The sequence below is a fragment of the Akebia trifoliata genome, chromosome 2, assembly GCF_017979445.1.
Source record: "Akebia trifoliata isolate Shusen 1 chromosome 2, ASM1797944v1, whole genome shotgun sequence".
Lineage (NCBI taxonomy): Eukaryota > Viridiplantae > Streptophyta > Magnoliopsida > Ranunculales > Lardizabalaceae > Akebia > Akebia trifoliata.
This window is the reverse complement of record NC_141376.1, coordinates 2,126,863-2,150,006: the sequence shown is the minus strand read 5'-3', so window position 1 is coordinate 2,150,006 and position 23,144 is coordinate 2,126,863. Positions and strand designations below refer to the sequence as shown.

General features: G+C 35.1%; 3 protein-coding genes and 1 pseudogene across 6 annotated transcripts in view; all 4 read left to right on the top strand.

Annotated features, from left to right (window-relative positions):
- Positions 1-5,301, top strand: LOC147408712 (homoserine kinase-like). The gene is made up of 4 exons (XM_086421059.1): positions 1-892; positions 4,552-4,616; positions 4,754-4,804; positions 4,885-5,301. Exons 1-4 carry the CDS (start codon positions 82-84, stop codon positions 5,011-5,013), a joined length of 1,056 nt encoding a protein of 351 aa, XP_086277185.1. The 5' UTR covers positions 1-81; the 3' UTR covers positions 5,014-5,301.
- A 6,684-nt stretch (positions 5,302-11,985) lies between these two features.
- On the top strand, positions 11,986-16,283 carry LOC147408711 (protein kinase STUNTED-like). 3 transcript variants are annotated; one of them, XM_086421045.1, is made up of 11 exons: positions 11,986-12,182; positions 12,477-12,746; positions 12,825-12,892; positions 12,976-13,094; positions 13,179-13,294; positions 13,368-14,021; positions 14,111-14,359; positions 14,452-14,612; positions 14,708-14,935; positions 15,012-15,161; positions 15,731-16,280. In XM_086421045.1, exons 2-11 carry the CDS (start codon positions 12,569-12,571, stop codon positions 15,980-15,982), a joined length of 2,175 nt encoding a protein of 724 aa, XP_086277171.1. In that variant the 5' UTR covers positions 11,986-12,182; positions 12,477-12,568; the 3' UTR covers positions 15,983-16,280. The 3 variants fall into 3 exon arrangements, with proteins under 3 accessions (XP_086277171.1, XP_086277176.1, XP_086277161.1); XM_086421050.1 differs by lacking the exon at positions 11,986-12,182 and having other exon boundaries at positions 12,198-12,746; positions 14,123-14,359; positions 15,731-16,283; XM_086421035.1 differs by lacking the exon at positions 11,986-12,182 and having other exon boundaries at positions 12,199-12,746.
- A 2,408-nt stretch (positions 16,284-18,691) lies between these two features.
- LOC147408710 (basic leucine zipper 23-like) lies at positions 18,692-22,520 on the top strand. The gene is made up of 3 exons (XM_086420981.1): positions 18,692-18,826; positions 19,142-19,918; positions 22,142-22,520. Exons 2-3 carry the CDS (start codon positions 19,150-19,152, stop codon positions 22,168-22,170), a joined length of 798 nt encoding a protein of 265 aa, XP_086277107.1. The 5' UTR covers positions 18,692-18,826; positions 19,142-19,149; the 3' UTR covers positions 22,171-22,520.
- LOC147408706 (basic leucine zipper 23 pseudogene) overlaps positions 18,693-23,144 on the top strand; it is a 37,680-nt pseudogene continuing 33,228 nt past the window's right edge. Inside the window, exon 1 of the transcript XR_015171323.1 lies at positions 18,693-18,826. The product of XR_015171323.1 is annotated as a basic leucine zipper 23 pseudogene, transcript variant X3 (transcript). The remainder of the gene's footprint in view (positions 18,827-23,144) is intronic.

Genomic DNA, 23,144 nt, shown 5'->3' with positions numbered 1-23,144 from the left:
TTCTCATATGATATTTTCGATTCAACGCATCGTCGTCCGAACTTCAAAACCCTAACGCACTCGACTCCTTCTCCCTCTTTCATGGCGTTCCACAGCCTTTTTCCATCCCAAACAGTCTCATATCCAACGCTTTTTCCAACTATCAGATGCAAGCCTTCTTCACCTCCAATAAGCCTAAGATTCGGTCTAGGACCGGTTTACGCGAAATCCTTCGCACCAGCGACAATCGCCAACCTTGGCCCTGGATTCGATTTCCTCGGTTGCGCTGTGGACGGATTCGATGATTCCTTCTACTTGCGTAACGATCCCTGTGACGACCCTGGAGAACTTTCAATCAGCCCCATTGATGATATTTTTAGCAGCTCCAAGAAGCCCACACAAAAGCCTCTTCGGAATTTTGCGGGAACCGCAGCTATTTCTGTTATGAAAATGTTCTTAGGTGTTTGTCTCTTTTCCTCACTCCACAAAGGTTTACTCTTAGGATCAAGTGCCGTAGGTGTTGATGAGATTTTTGGCGGTAAATTAACTTTCTCAGACTTTGATCTTGCGGGTTATAGGACAGATAATGTTGTACCAGCGATTATGATAGAGTTTGGATTGATTCGGAGCTACGATCCTCTGGATATAATCAAATTAAAGTTTCCAATTGAAAAAGAGTCGTTTTTTGCATTAGTGAAACATGATTTTGAAGCTCTCACCAAGAATATGAGGGCAGTGCTGTTTCCATCGGAGATAAGTATGTCGGATCTCATTTGGAATTGTAGCCAAGCAGGCGAACTGGTGGTGGCAGTGCTACAAGGCGATTTGAGGGGTTGGGACGAGGCATTGTCTTGGATGAAGAGAGCAGCGATCGAGTCTGGTGTGTTTGCAATGAAAGATGAGGTGGAGAGAGGTATTAGCTGTTGGATAATACATATATTTTTTTATTTTCTCTTTTTTTTTTTATTATTATTTAAATCTTGGTTGTGTTCCCTTAGTTTTAACCATCTCAGCAACGTTTTATTTATATGGTTCATCCTTTGTGGAGATAGAGATTTAACTGGTTAAAACCTCTATAGATAAAAACTTCGTCTAAGAGTTTTTACTCAACAACAACTACTACAAAGAGTTCTCTTCTAATCTTCTGATTTCAGAAATACTTCTTTGTTTTCTATTAAACTTTATTAATTTGGAGTATTTTTGAGTTCCTTATCTTTACAAGAATCGCACACGCTTGAATAAAATTCCTTTTAAGGACTTGAATAAGAATCCAGATAATCTGATTACCCCACGTGGCAAACTCATTCGAACTACCTTGACGTGACAAGTTCGGGAACCATAAATCTATGCTCCTCGGGATACATGGCTGTACTTCCCCATAAAAAAGTGTATCTCGAGGGAACTGTGTATCCCGAGGAGTGCATATCTACGGTTCCCGAACTTGAACAATGTCTAGCTTTGGACCTAAATTTTTAACCTTCTTGGTCGAAGATGACCCTCAATCTATTAGTGAGACTATGGTAGTACACATACATGTACGAGAGGGTGAGTCTTTGACTCTTAATGCGTTAATGCGTTCTATAGTTGGATGTCCTATAGAGTGTTTTGATACATTACACTCTTAATAGAAGCACCTATATGAGTGTAGAAGTGGGGCCATTTCCTATTAGAATTTTTGACAAATTATTTAGAGCACTCATGAAATTCCTTGGAATGCTCATGGTCGAAACGAGTACAACCGAATAATTATATGATGAATATAAAAAATTGTGTTTGTAGTTCATTGTCTCAGTATACATCTTGTAGTTGAACAGTTAAGACATCAGTTCATTGGACAAAGTAGTACATTCGACGAATCTATATTAAGCAAAGGTTAAAGTCTAAAGGACACTATTGCCCATTCATAACACTTTCGTTGTACTCCATATCTGTTTTCAATTTTATTTTATTTCATTAATGTGGGGGATTGTAGGATAATCCTTTTATTTATTTATTTGTGGATGAAATAAGTTTGAGATTTATTTATTTATTTTCTCTTCCTTTTTTTAACCTTGGTTGTGGTCAGTTAGTTTTTACTATCTCAGCAACGTGTACAACATGCGTTCCTCTTAAGGAGAACATGGACGAAGTCAATCAGAAAATTTTGATAGTTCATCCCTCGTGGAGATAAAGGTTTAATTGGTTAAAATCTCTTTAAATACAACCTTGGTCTAAGAGTTTTTTCTCAACTACTACTACTACTACAAAGACTTCTCTTTAGTCTTCTGACTACAAAAATACTTCTTGTCTTTTTATTAAACTTTACTGATTTGAAGTACTTTAAGAGTTCTTGATCTCTACAACCAGTGTTGAGAGAGAGAGAGAGAGAGAGAGAGATGAGTCCCTTGTAACGTAGGAGGAGAATCGCACGAGCCTGTCAACACTTTAGTGGGGTGATATTTTCTTGAGGATAGCGTGCACAGTACATATCTCGGGCATCCTAACTCCAATTCACAGAATATCGACTTATCTCTGCTTTAACAGTAAGGTTGAACAATGTTGTTGGAATCTGATTTTTTATCTCTTCATCTTCTTCATCAATCCGGGTCAGATCTTACATTTATTTTGGTTAATGCTTTTTGACTTTTATTGATTAATTCAAATTTAACATTGCCTATTCATACTTTCTAATATTAATATCCACACTGATTGAAAAAATTTACATGAAAGGTTTTCATTTCTGGATTGATTGAAATAGACATCAAAACCAGAATTTTAACACCTTGATTTCAATTTTTTGAATATAGTAGCATATGCATATTTTCTCATGTATCCTTAATTCTAGGAAATGGGGAGTCTGATTCCCATTCTAGGTATCCATAACAAAGATTTGCTATTTTGAAAGAATCGTGAAAATCGTACCTTACCGGAGAATAGACTATCCGGATTATCCATTTCACTCTAATTTTATGTTGAATTGATTTTGTTTTCACCATGCACGTATTCCAATATGTTTATTTTTCGTATTGGATTGTAACTCTTTTGAAATTTATGTGCTAACCTAATGAACCAATGGTATGATGCCATGTGTATTGAAAAAAAAAAAAAATACTAAATTAAAACACTTAAACTACACCAAATTTTTTTTGTTTACTGGCCAAAATCACTTTTGCTCATTTAATACGTGTCCACGTTAAATTTTGAAACAACAAATCTTTGTTCTGTGCCCAAGGGGCATTTTTAATCCCATAAACAAGTCTTGTTGATCTTAATGGAGACATAAGATTATTGATAGCTTTGGTGCCTTTTGTTTTCTAATGTGGTCATATTGAAGTCGTGCATAGTAAATTATTGGAATTGATTCTTATAAGAGTTGTGCTGGAGTAACATTGAAATGTACATCTCGTGGGGGATATTTCTAGCGTGGATGTGTGTCAGAAATGTCCCTTTCCCCCCTCTCAACATTTTAATATTACTTAAGCAATATCCTTCTTACAACATCCGAAACACACTAATAATGTGTGTGTTTTTTGATTTTCTTTTTTCCTACTCTCTCTAGAATTCTTTTATTTTCAGTGTAACTGTTTTTTTCCTGACATTTGGTATCATGTCAGAAAAGAAACATAAATGGCTATTCTGTCCATGTCATGTCATCATTTTCCAAAGAAGACTTGGAGTGGCCTCATGATTGACCTCACATCATACTTTTCTTACATGATAGTGTGCACAGTACCAGAGATGCTTTCAGTCATATCCTCGGTGAAGAGCATCTATGATTTGTACACCTCCACGTGTGAGGTCAATTGTAAAGTCACTGCAACATTATAATTTATTTATTTATTTATTTTTATTTTTATTTTTAAACTTAAAGCCCCCATCCCACCCCCACCCCAACTGCTTAACATGTGCATTTGTTAACATGTGCCCAGAGGTCGTAAGTAACAGTGCATATAATACGCATTGGTAATTTATTTTCGTATAAAAAATACCCACAAATGCTTATTTTCAAGTTGTATCTAATGAATTTAACGTGTGCCCTTTTCTGATTTCGTTGAACCTATGAGTTTGTGCTCCATGGAACACAAATTTTGAATAAAAAATGACTTTTGTGACACACAATATCCATAGAATAACACAACAAAGAAGAATGTGAAAAATATTATGTTTTTTTGCTTGTATGCTGGGTTGCTTTGTGTACTTCAACCTGTTTTTTTTTTTAAATATGTCTTGGTTGCCCTGTGAAAAATAGTTTTGTACAGAGCCCATAGAATATCTGTCTTGTTTGATTGTTATATTCAGTTATGTCAAGTTCTAATTCTAATTCCATAACTTAGGGCTTCTTTGCTTCCCTTTATTCGAATTTAATGATTTTGTAACATAAATGATGCTTATCATGTTGGGATATTTAGGAAAAAGTGATCAACTTTTGATGAATTTATGATTCCGGCTCATGGTTCATTTTAATTAACAAAACAAGAACGGTAACAAATTCAGAGGTTTTAAAGTGACGATTGGAAGTGAGCCGGAATCGTTAAATTCTTCACATTCAGCTCACGTAATGGTAATTCACCTTATTATGTTTGGGCTTTGCAGGTCTTGGGGATGATAAGCACTTCTTTACAATCCACTCTGGTGCGTTGCCCATTATTACTGTCCAGGTAAGGCGGTAAGGGCAATTGCTTTCCCACAAATCCATGCATACTCTTACAAGAATTAAAAAAAAAAAAAAATCAGATTTTATTGTTAAAAACTTAAGAAGAAAATATTGTGTGTGGTTTGGTGGTTATATTTGAAGGGAGAGAAGCTGATTGGATATCCTGACTTCATTGAAAGTAGCTCACATCAGGTATTTTTGCTCTATTTATTTCTTGATGATTCTCTATATGAATTGATGGGGGATTTGCGAAACCTCGTGTCTAATTACAGGATGAGAATGCAGTCTTTGGTGCTGTGCTTGTGCCACCCAAGCCCAAGCCCAAGCCCCAGACCAAGCCTAAGCCCCTCAAGAGAAAGAAAAGAAAGGCCCGAAGGGGTTGGGCTTGCCCTATTTTGTGATTTAGGTAGAAGGTTTAGCTCTTTGGCACTGGGGAAGCATTAGAGCAGGACTTGGGGGAGTTCTCTTAAAGGCATTTGGTGGGCTATTTCTTGCTTCCTCCTTCCATCTTATTTATCTGTTTAATTGCATTATTTGGTAGATTCCACATCTCTTTAATTTTCTCATTGTGAATTTAGACCAATTTGTCTCATATGTTAAACTGATATACTGATGTGAGGAAGACACCCCTCTCAAACGCTTTGCGACCTCTTTTTGTTGTTCTAATAAGAAGTTGTTTTAACAACTCTTGCCCATTATTATTATTATTATTTTTTAATTTTGTTCTGATATATTTTCTTCTCATTAATTGACAATCCAACACTAAAAAATAAAAAAACAAGATTATAGATTTAGGCTACGTAGAATGAATCAGTATTTGGGGTTAGATCCTTTTGGAGATTTTGCCCTTGGTAGATACAATATGTACGGAGGACAAGAATGTTGTGAAGGCTAAAAAATTGGGGATGATCATTTCCGATGATTTTTATAGTGAATGACGAATGAAAATGTTATACTTCTAATTTTGAACATTTAATTTTGGATTGGATTTGGATATACCCTAATTTGTTAAAAAAATAAATCCATTTTGGAATATATTTGAATATTTATTATTATTATTAATTTCATATAGATACATATGGATAAAAAGTTTTAGTCTTGTAGGTTTCCCTCTATATTTGTAATTGAAAAATGGAATTTTTCATTTTATAATTTTATAATTTTTAAATATTTTGAACAATATCGATAATTCAAAAATAAGGCATGTGTTCGGATCGATTTCAGATTAAGGATGAAATGAAATGGATCAGATTGGATTCCATTTGCATATTCATTAATCCAATTCTGTAAGATTGAGTTAGAAAATCAGCACTCTAGCTAAAATTAGAATCTAAAGAAAATTTTGGTTTTTTTATTTTTTTCACTAGCATTCATTCCTGTACTCTTATTCTTCTCAATCTCAAGTACAGTCAAATATTAAATATCCTAATTTTTTAAGGTTTAATTCATAAAGCTTGAGTTTCTTGAAGAATTCATCGCTGGTATTTGTCACTCAGTGAGGAATTACAGGTTATTTTTTCATTAAAAGTTAATTGTTTATCAATTTATATGTGATACGTGAATATGTGCTGCTGTGTTGCTATTTCTTTTGTCATCAACCCTAGTAAAAGCTTCTCTCTCCTTGATGTGCGATGAATGGTTGAAATTTATTAAAGAAGGAAATTATTATCACCAGAAAATATCCAAAGAAGGCCAAGATTTGGTTGATAAACAAATTATAAAGAGTATGGATCAGAATGGTGTCCCATCTCTAACCAACGTCAGGTGGCACCCCATTTTATGTAATGTGACATTTTTTTTGGACCCATTAACCGTATGGATATGTGGTCCATCCCTTGATGAATCTACACACAAAAGATCAGTTTGATTGGCAATGTGTATCCATTGAGCTTAAATCTAATGGATACAAGTTATTAAACACTATGATTTTTGTTACGTTGGTTCACCAAGGGATGGACCACATATCCATACAGTCAGTGGATTTCGAAAAAAATGCCACATGACATAAAATAGGGTGCCACCTGACCTTGGTTAGAAATGGGACACCGTTTTAGATCCCTACTCAATATAAAAGTGCAACAAAACTAAAATAAAAGTTGGTCAAAATTATCCATTTTATCATTTACAAAATGAATATCAAGGGGGGTGTCCAAATTAACTAATGTTGGACTAGGGGTCCTAGTTGAGTCAAGGTCAGAACCAAGGCATATGGGACTCTCTCCCGAGCACATGCAACGCCTGCACATCACACGCATGCTCTCGCTGGTGGCCATGAGGAAATACTTCTCATATTAGGTATGGAACACACAACCTCCATACTCTCATCACTTGTTGGATTTGAAATTGTCATTGAGCCAGTCCCTTGGGGTTAAATCATAGTTAATAGAGGAGTAATTCTACTTATAAACCAATAATTGTTTTTTTTTCCATGTGAGTTTTGACACTTGAGCACGTGCATGCACAAGAACCTGAAGAACAGCACGGTACACTTAATTAAGTGAACATAGGGAGTTGAGGGTGGTGGTTCCTACTTCCTATTGATGACGATGGTGTCTCACTCAATTATTAGTCTTGATAGTAGTCCTACAAAATTTAACTCAAAAATGACCTTGACTGTGAAGGTAGAGCAAACGTTTATGGTCCCCCCTCTCCTCCTCCAATCTATAAATCTATCAAAGATTTGTGGGTCATGGACTCATGCCCAATGCAGTCCACAAAAGAGGATGACCCTTCACCAATGAGTCCACAATATAATTCCTGTCCTGTCTTAGAGATGTTTTTTTAGCAATATAGCCATATCATCTCTTCATAAGCTTACTTAGGAAGAGTAGGTCAAGTGTTCAAAAACCCACGAAGCTATGAATTTCTTGGGATCACCTTTCATGGTTTGATTGATGCTTAATTCAATCTGTTGCATGTCGGATTTTTCGAGAGGGTAGTGTGTGTGACCGTGGGATTAGTCCCACATACCCACGATGTCAAAAAAAAAAAAAAAAAGATCCCTAGAAAATTGGTATTGATCTCAAAGAAATTTGTAATTTTGTGTGTGTGTGTGATTGCATCTTGTTTTATTTTCTTTATTTATTGTTCTTGGATCGATTCCTTAACATGATTGTGTTGACTATTCCAATCTTGATCCCGCATGATTGAAATTGTGTTGAGATTTCATGTCCCACTATATCAATTCAATAAGTTACTACTTCAAATCAAAACCCACCAAATTGTAAATATTATCCCATCCAACTAATAAAGTCTACTTTTAAGCTTTTAAGTTAAGATGATTCAAATATAAAAATTAGTATTTAACACACAATTTTATCTAATTTGACACGTCTCCAACCCCCTCTCGTTGACGCATTAGAGTCAAATTGGCTACCTATGTCAAGATGGACCAATCATGCTTGGTCACACCAATTAATCAATAAGATTTATGTGTTTCTTATAATAATCGGGGGAGATCAGGTACCATGACTTCACACGTACACGAGTAACCTCGCTTGTCTTACAAGGCATGTTTGCTTGCTACACATCACTTCAAAAAAAATGCTAGCTTAGCACCATAATTTAAATTTATAAAAGGGAAAATCGGATGTACAAATGGTAAGGCTTTACTTTTTATTTCAACTATTTTTATTAAGGTTGTGAATTATTGCAGAGAAAATATTTTTTGAAAAAAATAAATCATTTACTGTCCTTTAAGAATGTTAGATAATTATATATCATTTTTATTTTTTGATCAATTGAAAATTTGTTGAGTTGTCGCCACTAGGTTTATATTTAATGAGATCAATAATCTGGTGAGGGTAGGAGTTGAACCCATGTCTATGGTATCATCACCGTTTCATTGTTGATATATCTCATTACAAATGGTAGATTATGATGAAAAAGTACAGATATTTAATATAAATATTAAAGTATTAGCGATTGAGATTCTAATTATGAATGGTAGGAATGATTGAGAATAATTAGGATCTTTATATTAGATTTAATTTTTGTATCTTGGTTGATAAAATCTGTGTGAAGTTTTATTAGGGTAATTTTTCAGAGATCATTATATTTTACCTCATAATCATCCATATCGTCAAGGGTAACCAATATCCTCTTTTGATATTTTCATATACATTATATTTTTTTACGCAAATGAGATTAGTGGTCGATAATTAGTACTAAAGGTGCATTTTAAACCCAAGTTATGATATCACCATTCATAAAATTTTTGTTTTTATTTTTAATTATTCTTTAAAATTTTATTTTAAGAGAATATTAATTTTCAAATAATTGATCTTGGATGAAAATATATTCTCAATAATCGCAATCACCAAAGATAGAAAACCCTACACGGCATCAAACAAGTGGTAGAGACAAAGAGAGGTGATCGGTACAACTACTCTCTAGTAAACATATTCATAGAGTGTGGTAGGCCTCACCTTGAGATTGATTTTTTTTTCCTCACAAAAGTCCAAAGCCGTTTGACATGTGATGCAAATGACATCGACAATAGAGAGAAAATTTCTCTCTCCTGACCACAAATTTAATTTTTAAGATTTAAAATCTTAAAATGAGTTATTGAGCCCAAACTGACGATCACATTGTCAATCTAACACCACAAACTTCTAGATTTTATGAAAAAATTCATTAAAAAAAAGGTTCGAACTTTATCTAAGGAATTGAAAATGGACGGTTATCGAGTACCCAAACTTAAAATTAAAATTCAACAGTAAAAAATAAATTTTTTTCTTTTCAAAAGTTCATAGAATTCTGTCATCTACAATGCCATGACATCAGATCGTGTTTTTAAATGCCACAAGTTGATCCGATCAAGAAATTTTCATTTTCCACTGTGGGTAGGATAGAAATTCTCTCTTATTGATAATATCACCACGTGTCAAATAACAATTGGCTATGATAAAAAAAAACACTTTGCCTGACTTCATTCATATTTTGTTAACAAATGGTTCAAACAAGACACATATGCAACATTCAAAACTCGCCAAAGGCAGTGTGTTTCATATAATGTTCCTTCTAGGGAAAGAACACGCAAATAGCATTTTAAATTATTAAAAATATTTTACTTACTAATCCGAGGGACTCGCAAGTCAACAAGTTCACTCCCACTCAGTGGGGATCACTTTTACTACTCTTTATCATTTAGTTGATCAATTTCTTCTAGGATAAATGATCATTTCGTGAGCTAAATATGATAAAATTATAATTTTGACTCATTGCTCATTTTAATTCCAACAACCGGAAAAGTGAGATCGTAGATTTGTCAAAGTTACAATCTCCTTGGTTTAAAGCAACGAAATTGTCACTTTTATAACCAATGTGATTGTCGTTTTGAAAAGAAAAAAATCAGCGATCTCACTTCTTTAATTAATCAAGATCGTATTTTCAAAAAATTATAATCCTCATTCATAAAAATTAATCGTTTTGGGAAATTTCTCTTTTTTTATACTCAATTCTATTCATTTATATGTAAAAAAAATTAAAAAAATATCACCATATATTCTTAGAGGTAGTGCATCAAATTTGTATGTTATTATAAACAGTAAACCTTTTATCCGATTCATGGTTTTTAAACTCGGTATTTGGTCTCGTCTTGTTCACCTCTGATACCGAGTTGACTCGGACGATACGTCTCGTCTCGTCGAGTCGTCTCGTTCAACATTAAAACAATGATTTTTAACCATTTAAAAAATCTGAAAAATTCAGAAAAATTCAGAATTGATTCCTATTAAAAAAAATGAACCCCTCAAAAAATATAAAATTAAAAAAAATTATAATATACCTATCAATCAAATTCAAGGTAATTAAATAAGGGTCCCGTTCAATGGCTAACTTTTGGCAAAACATTTTTCAAACACATGAGTTAGAAGTTTTGGAATGGGCTGATTTTTGGTGGAGATGATCTCTACGGTGAGGAGATTATCATCACCAAAAATCAGCCCAATCCAAAACTTCTAACCCCATAAAAAATAGTTTACAAAAAATGGACGGTCCACGATTTTTCAACTTGTAAACATGGGTTAGAAGTTTTGGAATGGGCTGATTTTTTGTGAGGATCATCTCCTTACCATAGAGATCATCCTCACCAAAAATCAGCCCATTCCAAAACTTCTAACTCATGTTTTGAAAAATGTTTTGCCAAAAAGTTAGTCATGAATGCTACCCACTAAATAAAACACATGTTTCCTAAAGATTAGTATAAATTTCTAATGAAATTTTCATCAAAAAACTTCTAAAAAAAAAATAAAACAAATTATCAAAAATACATTTAAGTATTTATCACAAGAAAGTAATAATATTACTCAATAGCTATTGCTTGTAAAAATAAAATAGAAATTTTCATTTTTAACTTTTTTTTCACAAAACTCGGTTGTCTCGGTTAACTCGGACGAGATTTTCAAAATCTCGTCCGATACAACTCGTTTGTCTCGCGAGTTAATGTAAAATCTGTAATATCTCGGATATCTCGTTTGTCTCGGACGAGTTTTGCGAAAATATCGTCCGAGACGACTCGCATAACTCACGAGACGCGTTCGTCTCATAACTCATTGTGAGTTGGTCTCGTTCACCACTGATATTGAGTTAACTCGGGCGATACGTCTCGGTCTCGGACGAGTTTTAAAACCATGATCCGATTTGAAGCAAGTTACACGTGTCACTTATATTATCACGTTGTCGGTGGAACGCACGTGAGAAACAGGGACATTCTCTTTATAATGGAGTGGACCACTTTTTTTTTTTTACTTGAGGATGCTTTTGTCATTTTCCAAGGGCTGTTGAACTCATCGTAAAAATTTTAAAATTTCTTTTAGAGAGTTACTATTGGCAACTAACTTTTACTTATTACATCCATATTTCTTAAATTATTTATCACACCAGAATAAAGATTAAAACACTTTTTTGGTAAACCCAAGAGATAAAAAATTTAGAAAAAAAAAAAAAAAAATGGAAAAAAACACTAAGAGAATTTCTATTGGCACCCCAATAAATTTTACTTAGTCTCCAGTAATCTCAGCCATTCACTTATTTTATTAATGGGAGTGTAATAATAAGTAAAAGTTGGAATTCCAATAGCAGCTCTCTATTATTATTAGCGTTAGCTGAAGGTGGTACGGCTTCCACCCACAATAGCCAGTCAGGGATTCTTAGCCGTTGTGTCGGTGGAGAAGTGACCGGTTATAGTGGGTTTTCCACGAGTAATAGCCAGTAATTTAAAGGAAAAGAAGAAAAATTCTCCAACTTTTTCTCACATTTGTATTGTGATGTTCGTCCATATTTCGCGCGAATTCTCTCTCTAACCGACAGTTTCTTCTGCCCCTGAATTCTCTCTCTTTATCTTCCAGTTTTTCTAATTTTTTTAATTTTGCTTCTTTTTTTTTTCTTTTGAATTTTTTAAGGTAAAACCCATCTTCGTAATATCAATCGTCATCAAAACTCTTCCTTTTTAGTTTTAAAGTCATTATCAGTCTTAGTTTATGTTGCAGTAGGTAGGCTTTATGATCTTTGGCGGCAATTTCGTTTTAAAAGATGTTACATTGGCATGACGAGAGAGGACATATTTTAGGTAGATTTCTGTTGTTGGGCATGTGTTTTTTTTTTTCGTGAATTGTTTTAAATTTAATGGAATCTTGGTTCCTTTGATTGACAAGTTTGTGGGGTTCGTTTCTTTAAATTCAAGGGGAACATGAAATAAATTATTCTTGGGATTTGTGTGAAGTTTGAATTTTTGTCCTTTTTAATTATAGCATGTTAATGGGGTTTGTTTAAATTCACGAAAGGAAGCTTGATGCCTTGTTGTTAAGTTTTGAGTCATAAATTCATGGATGGAAGTGATTTTCATGGTGGGTTTTGGTTGCAGTTATAGGTTTGAGAGATGGGCGGGTTTTAACGAAATCAAGGAGGAAACTTTAGGTAGATTTTCATTTTGTAATTTTTGTCAGAGAAGTGAGAATGACAGTGGAAGAGGGAATTGCAGAGAAGAAGGATGAGGAGGAGAAGAAGAGAACTGTGTTGGTTGGAATCCGTATCGACAGAAATGATCGATTGTTGCTCAATTGGGCTCTTGTTAAAGTTGCTGAACCAGGAGACCGTGTAGTTGCAATCCATGTTTCTCGAGATTCCGATAAAGGTGCTTAACTCTTCACGACTTTATGATCAAAGTTACCATTATAGTTTCTTAAATTTTCTAATCAATTAATCCTCGTAGGTTCAGAGGAAAACCCATCATTGGAGGACCATTTGGAAGTTTATAAAGGCTTATGTAATGTAAAACAGGTCTGTAATTCTTCCTTTTGCTTCGCACACCATTATAACACTCTAGTTATCCTCAATTCTGATATTCTGTTTTTGGGTTTCAGCTAGATCTCACGGGTCAGGTCTCTCGTGGAAGCTCTGTTCGAAAGGTTTTGGTTAGAGAGGCAAAGCTCTATGATGCAGTAGCCGTCATCGTGGGAATAAGTAGGCAGAATTCTCTTGGGTAAGTGGTGTTAGAAACTCTGATTTTTTTTATATATACTATTTTGGTTTACAGCTTTTCTCTCTGAACATTAATATCTTTCAGTCGTTGGATTTCGATGGCCAAGTATTGTGCTAAGAGGTTACCATCATCTACAACAGTACTAGCTATCCACAACGGAAAGATCGTCTTTGAAAGGGGTTTTACAAACCATTCATCAGGTTTGATCTTTGTTATTTTGGATGAATTTTTAATTCAATTATCTCCGATAACTGAACCCTTTTGATTCTGTAGGGAGTAAAGGTGACCCAAGGCCGAGTCTTTATCCTATTCAATCTCTTGATCTCAAAGAAAAAAAGACCAGTTTTGATGCTTCAGAGGCACCTAAGATTGATATTCTTAGTCCCAATGTAGTTCAGAACTGTGACGATGGATCAAAGAAGGGTGGGAGTGACACAAAACATGACAATTTCGATGTTGATCGAGAACACAGGAAACCCTTTTCTTCAAGCTTGATTTCTCTTTTTCGGAAAGAACTGCAAGAACCGAGATCTGGCAATTTTGGTGTTGATCAAGAATACAGGAAACCAGTTTCTTCAAGCTTGATTTCTCTTTTTCGGAAAGATATGCCAGAACCGAGACCTGGTTGGCCTCTTCTTAGAAGAGCGGCTTCGGCAACTCCAGAAACTTTTAAAGAATCAGAAGCTAGAAAAATATCAGTGGTTCAATGGGTAATGAGCCTACCAAATAGGAGCCCGAGCAATTTTGGTTCCGATAAAACAGAAGTTCCTTTTGAAAGAGATATTGTTGATTTTGCAAATAAGAGCTGTTTGTCGTCATGGGGGGAGGTACCGAAGGAGTTGGAGCTTCTCCTTAGAACAAACTCCTCAAGTTGTAGGTGGTTTAGCTATAAGGAGCTTAAGAAAGCAACTTCTCAGTTCTCTTCGGGTAAATATATTTCCTTGTTTCTGGGGTTTAAGTACACTTTTTTATTTATTTAATCAAGTTCTTGCTCTAAATACCTGATTTCTCAACAGAGAATCTTATAGGGAATGGAGGGTGTAGTAGTGTATACAAGGGTTGGCTTTCTGATGGCAAGATAGTGGCAGTTAAGCTTTTGAAATTGTCCAAAGAAGCATGGAAAGATTTCATCTTGGAAGTCGATATCATCTCTTCCTTGAATCACAAGCACATTATTCCTCTAATAGGGGTATGTCTCGACGACAATGATCTTATCTTAGTTTATGATTTCTTGTCCAAAGGAAGTTTAGAGGAAAATCTTCATGGTAAATCTTCTGACCCCACATGTTTTGCTTATTCCATTTAGTTTCTTCTATGCACTTTTATCATTTCACTTAAATTTGATCTGCAAAGATAGGTAAGAAAGAGAAATCCGTATTGCCGTGGAAGGTGAGATTTAATGTGGCTGTTGGAGTCGCCGAGGCCATAAACTATTTGCACAAGGAATGTTCTCGGCCTGTTATTCATAGAGATGTCAAGTCTTCAAATATTCTTCTCTCTGATGAGTTTGAACCACAGGTATTTCTTTTCTAGTAGACAGTTGGAGGCATCGAAAAGTCAAAATTTAACAAAATTGTAATATGGCCATTTTTTTATATGTTTCTCGATGACAGCTATCTGATTTCGGTCTTGCAACGTGGGCACCAACGAGTTCATCTTATGAGATACATAGTGATGTAGTAGGAACTTTTGGGTATCTTGCTCCTGAATATTTCATGTTTGGGAAGGTCAGCAACAAAATAGATGTCTACTCCTATGGTGTGGTTCTTCTTGAACTGTTATCAGGAAGAAAGCCAATTAGTACTGAAACCCCAAAGGGACAAGAGAGTTTGGTACTGTGGGTAAGGGCCTCTTCTGCTTATAAACATCATTTTCTAAAGGTTCCCTAAATGCATAACCAAATTACTTCATTATCAGGCAAAACCAATACTAGAGAGTGGGAACATAATGGGTATATTAGATCCAAATTTGGTTGGAAAAATTGACGAGGTTCAAATGCGGAGAATGGTGGTAGTTATAACCCTTTGCATCACAAGAACAGCTCGATTACGACCACAAATGGACCAGGTAGTTACTGTTTCTTATTATATTTTATGGGTTCACCTATTGAGAAAGACTCGTGTTAAGGGCATCCATATATTTAGCTGGGGCACACATTTTCACAGGGGCACCCACGTTTTATTTCCGACTTTTTGAGTTTAGCAGGGGCACTCATGTTTTAGGCAGTGTCGACAGGATCTAGTTGACACCATTAAGGCCATGTCGACACTATAAAAAAAAAAAAATTAAAATAAAAAACCTCTTATGTCAATAGGGTCCTGTCGAAATGAGATCATAAAGCTTTTTTTTAGGCAGTGTCAACAGGATCCTGTTGACATTATTAAGACCATGTTGATAGGGTCCTGTCGACACTAGTCAAATTTTTGAAAAAACATGTGGGTGCCCAAACTGACCTCTACTTATGAAAAAAATTGATTTTTCAAAAATATGTGGGCACCCAAGCTAAAATTGCTGGGGGCCTTTAAGACTGGCCATTGAGAAAAGCAGAAATGCTTTGTAATTTGCTCCGATTGTCTCTATTGGTTAACAACTTGAAGGCGATGAGTGAGTTCTAATTTGTAGTGTCGCTAGTACAGATATTGAGGCTTCTTCAAGGGGAGAAGGATATAGAAGAGTGGGTTAATTACCATGTCAGTGATCAAGAGGAGTCTGATAACCCGGATGGTGATGACACGTACCCAGAATCTAGTGTCGAGTCGCATCCAGGCGTTGCTATGCTTGACGTGGATGATGACACTACGTCGTTCAGTAGTGTAGAACAAAGCAACCATCACTCGTTGGAGGACTATCTGAAGGGACGATGGAGCAGATCATCAAGCTTCGATTAGCTTCCTTCTCAACCCACTTTGTAAATTTTTTCCTATTTTTACTTTAAGACAATTTTGCAGCCAACTTGGCAGATAGGACATGTATGTACAGTTGAGTGACAAGATTTTGCACCCAATGTTTGGGTGTTTGTAATTTAGCTACAATTGGTGTATCGGTTGCAGAGGATGTAATAATAGGTTCCAGCTTAGATCATCGGGTGATGGCCTTTGCTGCAACCATGGGGTTGGCCCTATCTCTCACGAGCACCAAAAAAAAAAAAAAAATTGAAAGTGGATGTAATAATGGAGGATAAATATTAATGTGTACCATTGAAGATCATCTTTCCATAAGTGTTTCATTTTGTGTGTAAATCTGTTTGTTGAAGATGCTGACAATTTCAGATGTTTCAAACTATGGATATCCTTTCTGCTTTGTAATTTCAAGGAAAAACTTTCCATATTTCCTTGGAAGATTCACACATATAGACACACAAAGGGTTGACTTGACTGGGGACATATTGGACTTCCTTGTATAAATGCACACATAGATACAACTAAGTGATCCTCTTGTACAGGTTCCAGGAGAATTTGGAACCATTGAACAAGAAAACATGTTGATCTAAGCCATGGGTGTTCAAGCATTTCATTACCACTGTTGTTGATTCCAACCAAAAAGTGTTTGAGGATTACATTTGCCATCAACACCAATCATGATTAAATTTGATCCTCACTCTTTGGCCCATCATCTTTCTCTACTCCAAGCAAGGAAATATCCCTCCAAATCCTAATAATCCACAAATAAAAATTTACTGATCTTTCTAGTTTCTATAATTGCTTTTTTCCATTCCAACATCACACTCTATATATCAATTGTTGGTTTTACTCAAGAGGTTGTATCAAGAATGAGATGGTGAAAAAATAAAAACGGTTAGGATTTGATTGGTATCTGATAGTCAAAAGTTGGTGCAACAAATAAATTTGCAAATTTATCATCTAATCCCAAGCATGTTCGTATACGACCTCACTGCCTTGATTTACATTCTTTTTCATATTTCTTTCTCGTGATCTTTTAGAAACTTCAACTTGCATAGTATCTCTGATTGAAATTTATAAGTTATACTAAAGATCACTTGTGTCACGTTGTAGGCATCCTCTTTAGGGGTTAATGGGGTAAAAGAGGAAAAACAATAAAATTGGATGGATATTTTAAAAAAATATTTGGGTTTGAAGGGGTAAAAGAGAAAGATAGAAAAATTATAGGCGTACGTATTATTGAAAAAAAGGAAAAGGCATGGGGGGGGGGGAAGAAAAATAATAAAGTTGAGGGAGAGGAAGAAACCAATAAAGGGGTCACCATAGCTGGATGAGACATTTACCTCTTATAAATGTAGTAATGGTGGGATCCACCGTTGTGTTTTATTATATAAATTGCATATAATTATTAATATCAATTGAAATTTAAAAGTGTTTGGGAAAAATAATAAAGTTGGAGGAAGAAACCAATAAAGGGGTCACCATAGTTGGATGGGACATTTTACCTCTAATAAATGTAGTAATGGTGGATCCACCGTTGTGTTTTATTATATAGATTACATATAATTATTAATATTAATTGACATTTTAAGAGTGTTTGGGACTACCATTTTATTTTATCAATACATTAATCCTAATTTTTATCTTTCTTAATTTTTTCACTCATCCTTGTGAGATCCCAATTTTTTATATTTTTTTGAACCAAGGAATCCCTAAGGTTGAGGGCTTGTATCAAACGGCCCTTTGGCAAGGCCTAACTAAGAGAGCAAACCAGTGTTGCGAACTCACGACCTAAGGGAGCAAACCAATGTTGTAGCGCCTTACCATTGAGCCAGGTGGCCGATGGGCTATAGATCCGAGTTTATTTATTATAAAAAGACTAATTGCTATGTTGATATAGTTGATTTAAAGTTCTAAATTTCTAGAAAATGTATCATTAATATAGTTAAAGAATATCATAAATTGAGGTGGGACATCCTTGTATGCATTCTTGTCGACTTTTACCTAGCACTCAGGGGTCCTCCAATGAAGTGGTTTGGATTGAGAATGTAGAAATTTAGTTTGCGTAACCTAGTATCCTACTACAATGTTATTTATACATACCCTCTAGGTTTTGGTAAATATTTGAGAATCCCTCTCTTGAATTTAGTCTTATGTGATAGACTATAAAAAGTTATCTGAATGTCCCCATCTTCAACCTCTAACAAAAACATCATTAATTTTCCAGCTTTAAGATTTCATTTTTTGGTAGACTCAGAGGTTGAAGATGATGGCATTTAGGTCATTTTATTTAAAGAAGTCTGAAATCAAGGGGCATGTTATCAGTTTGAAAATACAGGGTGGTATATCAAATATTCAAGAAAATGTGTAGGGGTATTTCCTAAATTGGATTGGATACTGTTGACCCCAGCAGACTGTCATCCCAAACTTCAGACTATTAAATAATCTTCGAGATTAGTCATAAAGATCGAAAGGTAAAAACGTTGGGATGACGGTTTAACCGTGCCTGACGACAACACTGATCGTTTCACAGAAACAGCGAAGCAGGGGGGATGAGACATTGAGAGCTTAGAAATCGGAAAGCTAGCAAATCATTCTCTCCATTTAAAATTTCCTAATTCCTAGGGTTTCTAGTTTTCGATTCTTCATTCCTTTTTTTCAAACCTTAAAATTCGATTAAGCCCTCTTTCGATGTCCTAGGGTTTCGATCAAATCTTCGACTTCTCTCATGTTCAGTTCCATTGGTCTTGATCAGAGCATTAGGTCCTCTCTGTCGTCCTATACAACTTCTTCGTTCAGAGGATGGTTTCTCCCTAAGCCTTGAACATAGCGGTAAGAACACATTATGTAATTTATTTTTATTTATTTATATTTTGATTCTCAATTGGAGTGGCAGATATTTAATTGGGTTTGAAAATGTTAGATTTCTTTCTGTTCATGTAGTTTTTCTAATGTTGTTTCACTTGTGTGGGAACCAATTCTCAAATTAAGTTCGATCATCAGTTTTTTCTTTTATAATTGTCATCAAAACTATAATTTTCCATCTGCGTTGCTCATATTCTCCTAAATTTCGCAATGTTTTTAAAGGTTTTGTTGTCATTGTTGTGGATTAAAATTCACACTAATTGAATATTGTATTTTGTTAAGATTTGATCATGGACGACGGAGAACTTGATTACTCGAACCAAGGATTTTTCTCAAACACAAACATGAGTGATCAACTTCCAAACAGCTGTTCTATGGACAGCTTTTTCGACGAAATCCTTAATGATACTCATGCATGTACCCACACCCACACTTGCAACCCACCTGGACCGGATTTCTCACACACACATACATGTTTACATGTCCACACCAAAATTCTATCTGCCCAATCAGAAGATAATGTTGGTACCGATGACACATCTGAATCTATTGGAAAGAAATCAAAGAAACGCCCAGTGGGTAATAGGGAAGCTGTTCGTAAGTACCGTGAGAAGAAAAAAGCCCGGGCAGCCTCTTTAGAGGATGAAGTAGTCAGATTGAGGACCCTCAATCAGCAACTGATGAAGAAATTGCAGGGTCAGGCTGTGCTTGAGGCGGAGATAGCAAGGCTCAAGTGTTTGCTCGTGGACATCAGGGGAAGGATTGAAGGCGAGATTGGATCTTTTCCTTATCAAAAATCAGCCCACCCGAACTTCTCTGGGGCCTATGTTATGAATCCATGTGATTTACGTTGTGATGATCAGCTATACTGCTTGCATCCCGGGGTGGAGGGAAAAGGTGGGGAAGCTAGTGCATTAAATGGACAAGGATTGGGGGCTTGCGATATTGGGAATGTTCAGTGTATGGGGAATTCTGATTCTGAATTCAAAGAGCTTCCAGGTATTGGACATGAAAACATGGTGCCCACAGTCAATATTTCCGTTGCAAATAAAAGAAAAGGTGAGATCTTGTGCTCTTTCTTTGCTTCTTTATGAGCTTGGATATCTTTTGGATGCCTGTAGCATTAGTTGAAAAATAAAAATTATTTAGAAAATGGTTTGTTTTGAGAGCTCTTATAAGAAAATGTTTGTGTTTGAGGGTCATTTTGACAATTCTTGTGATTATTGCTCACATTGCTTTCATAACTTCTGTGTTTGACATTATCCTTGATCAGGATCTTATATACTTGTGCGATTTGAATAATTCTTACAATTTTGACACTTGTCTTGTTCCTCTCTTAAGTCCATTTTGCTATTATATGCTGTAATTGAATTGTCAAGATAGACGGGTGGAGCCAGGATTTTCTTTGGCGATGTTGGGAGGGACTATAGTTGACTGATAAGGTTGAAGATCTTGAAGATGATTGGTTTTGGGGAGAAAATTTCAAGGTTTTTTGGTTAGAGGTTGAAGAAGAGGACATATATGCCATTTCTCATTAGTCACTGAGAGAAGACCTAAGTTGAGGGGACAATGTCATCAGTTTTAAAACATATGATATCTCAAACATTCACCATAACGCCTTCATGCCCCCTTGACCTCTTCTCTAATAGACTAATGTAAAATGACCTCAACGCCCATGTCTTCGACCTGGAACCAAAACCCTTTGATTTCTCTTCCCAAAATCAGTCATCCTCAAGTAAATTTTTTTATTTAGTCTTCAACCTTAGGATTAATCTACTTTAACCTTCAAACCTACATACCAAGATAGGATTTTTGAAGTTGAATATGATAAATAATTTTTTTTGACAGAAAATTCTAGGGTTTTTTATTATAAAGGATTAAGGTGAAGCTCAAAATGATGGATTAAAGATGAGGTTAAATTGATTTACCTTAGAGGTTGAAGAGCTTGAACATGGTTGGTTTTTGGTTACAATCTGAAAATGCGATTATTTACTTTATTTTTGGTTAGTCTACAAAAGAAAGAACAAGGTCAAAGGGGGCATATCAACAGTTTGAAAATACAGGGAGTATCTCAAATATTCACCAAAATGTAGAGAGGATGGTGTCTAAAGTACAAGAAGTATTCAGTGATGTGTTGTACTCTCTCTCTCTTCTCTCTGATTTTGTCGTATAAACATAATAGTTTTTACAAATCCTTATTATAACATTCAATTAACATATAATCTTTGGCTCTTCTTCTTCCCTTTCTTGTTGTGGTTAGTATTATGTCTTTTTAAGTTAAGAGTGGTGGTTACACACTTTCATTGAATGTTGTTTTTTGTTTAAGGGATTAAAGCTTAGAGAGTTGGATAGTATTGAACTATGGGCTCTATTTTTTATTTGTCCCAGAGTTTACACTATATGCAGCATGTAATGTAGCTTTGCCTAAACATATTGAGGATGGGTGGATTCATGGTTTGGAGTGGATTGTTAACATTTGGCCCAAAGTTTAGACCATGTGCAGCATACAACCTAGGGTAGATACCCTTTTCCATAAACATATTGAGGATGGATGCATTCAAACAAGGTTAGTGGACTGTTATAATGGTCAGCAGTTGGGGTGGGAATCACGTATAACATTAAAAAATGTTTGAGATGATATGTTTAAAATTTGAACTTATATAAAGGAAATAATAGTCATTATTTAAAAAAAAAAAAGAAATAATGGTATTTTATTTTGAAAACCATGTTTTGAAGAAAATGAAGTACCAAGACAATGCTGCTACATATTGTTATAGCAGCTAATATTTTATGGTATTTTCGAAAATAATAAGCTGTTATAAACAGTAGAATGGTCCCCTAACAATTCAGGGTTGCTTTCCAGATAGTTGAATGGATCCTGGGCTGTCAATGTTGTAATTTCTGTACCATTTCCATTATATTAGACCATTCATTCATGTAAATATATTGCATAGATGGAGGTTCGATTCAATGTGATTAAGGAGGCTTACTGCGATCGGAAAATAGAATGAAAGAAAAATACGCCTACCCCCATACAATAGGATCCCATCTTAAAACAAAATATGTAAAGAATAAACCACTACAATCCTCAAAAATCTTAGTCCAATAAATCGAGAGAGCTTCCGTGTTCCTTCATAGTGAATACCAGTTTTGTATTTGTTAATTGTGCTACTTCTTGTTGATGATCCTTTTTTTTTTATAGCAAGTAGATGTACCTATATGCCACTTGAGCAATAGTGAAGTTTCATGATCATTGATTACTAGATATTGTTTTTTCATCAGGGGGAGCTCGTGCACCAACTGCAGGTTGAAGAACTATCCTGTGGAAATGGCTTGAGGGTACATATTGCCTTTCAATAAGTAGGCCAGTAGAACTACAGTCTCACCTTCCCTTCAGATCATATTTTCTAACCCCCCCCCTCTTCACCCTTCTGTTTTTGGTTCTTTTTGTTTTCTGGGCTAAGTAAGTTGCATGTATTTCTTTGTCTTCAGATGAGTAGTGGCTGCGTTTGTTGTACTCCCTTTTTTTTTTTGATTGATTCTATCCAATCTAGTTAGCATGTATAGCGGAAACATTCGTTTGGAACTATCGATTTGGTGGTTATGCGAGCATTTTGATGGAGGATCTTGTCAATCTCACCTTTCTTTCTTTCTTTTATTATCTTTTTTGTTGGGTTCTTTTGATGGTCAATTGTTTCAGAAGTTCTTACCCCCTTTTCTAAGCTATGGCTGCAGTTAACCAGTTACAAATTGAAGGTATGGAAGAGCCACAAATTTCTAAATATAGAACATACAATGAGAGTTACTTTGCATAATTGCCAAGACTAAACTTGCATATTCTTCTTGCTTTTGACACGGCCAAAAAAAGGTATTTGTATACTAAATTAACATATACTAGTATTGTTTAGAGTCTTTTACTTGGCAGTACTGTTTGCATTTTTTCTCTTAAGTTGAGAGAACTCTCTCAATCTTACCTTTTCAACTAGGTTACATTTTCTCTTTATGGTGTGCCCCCAAAGTACCATTTCTTCTTAAATGATCAGAATATCCCATCTGCATCAAGTCTAGTGAAAAGTACTGTTTCTCTCTCCATCAAGTCTTGAATGTCAAACCATCCATAGATGTAGAAGAATAAAAATACGCGCGTCTTTCTTTTATTTTCATTAGATTAAGAATCTTTTAATTTTTTGGACCTATTTTTCCATGACCTTTGGATAATATAATACCTTTATAAATATTTTTGAAACACATTTGGATGTCAATCAAGTTGAGAGTGCTGTTCTTT

Coding starts and splice junctions, on each gene's coding strand:
- LOC147408712 (XM_086421059.1), top strand. CDS start 82: ATGGCGTTCCACAGCCTTTTTCCATCCCAAACAGTCTCATATCCAACG. Junction 893..4,551: donor GAAAGATGAGGTGGAGAGAG/GTATTAGCTGTT, acceptor TGGGCTTTGCAG/GTCTTGGGGATGATAAGCAC. Junction 4,805..4,884: donor TTGAAAGTAGCTCACATCAG/GTATTTTTGCTC, acceptor GTCTAATTACAG/GATGAGAATGCAGTCTTTGG.
- LOC147408711 (XM_086421045.1), top strand. CDS start 12,569: ATGACAGTGGAAGAGGGAATTGCAGAGAAGAAGGATGAGGAGGAGAAG. Junction 14,360..14,451: donor TTTAGAGGAAAATCTTCATG/GTAAATCTTCTG, acceptor CTGCAAAGATAG/GTAAGAAAGAGAAATCCGTA. Junction 14,613..14,707: donor CTGATGAGTTTGAACCACAG/GTATTTCTTTTC, acceptor TCTCGATGACAG/CTATCTGATTTCGGTCTTGC.
- LOC147408710 (XM_086420981.1), top strand. CDS start 19,150: ATGGACGACGGAGAACTTGATTACTCGAACCAAGGATTTTTCTCAAAC. Junction 19,919..22,141: donor CGTTGCAAATAAAAGAAAAG/GTGAGATCTTGT, acceptor TTTTTTCATCAG/GGGGAGCTCGTGCACCAACT.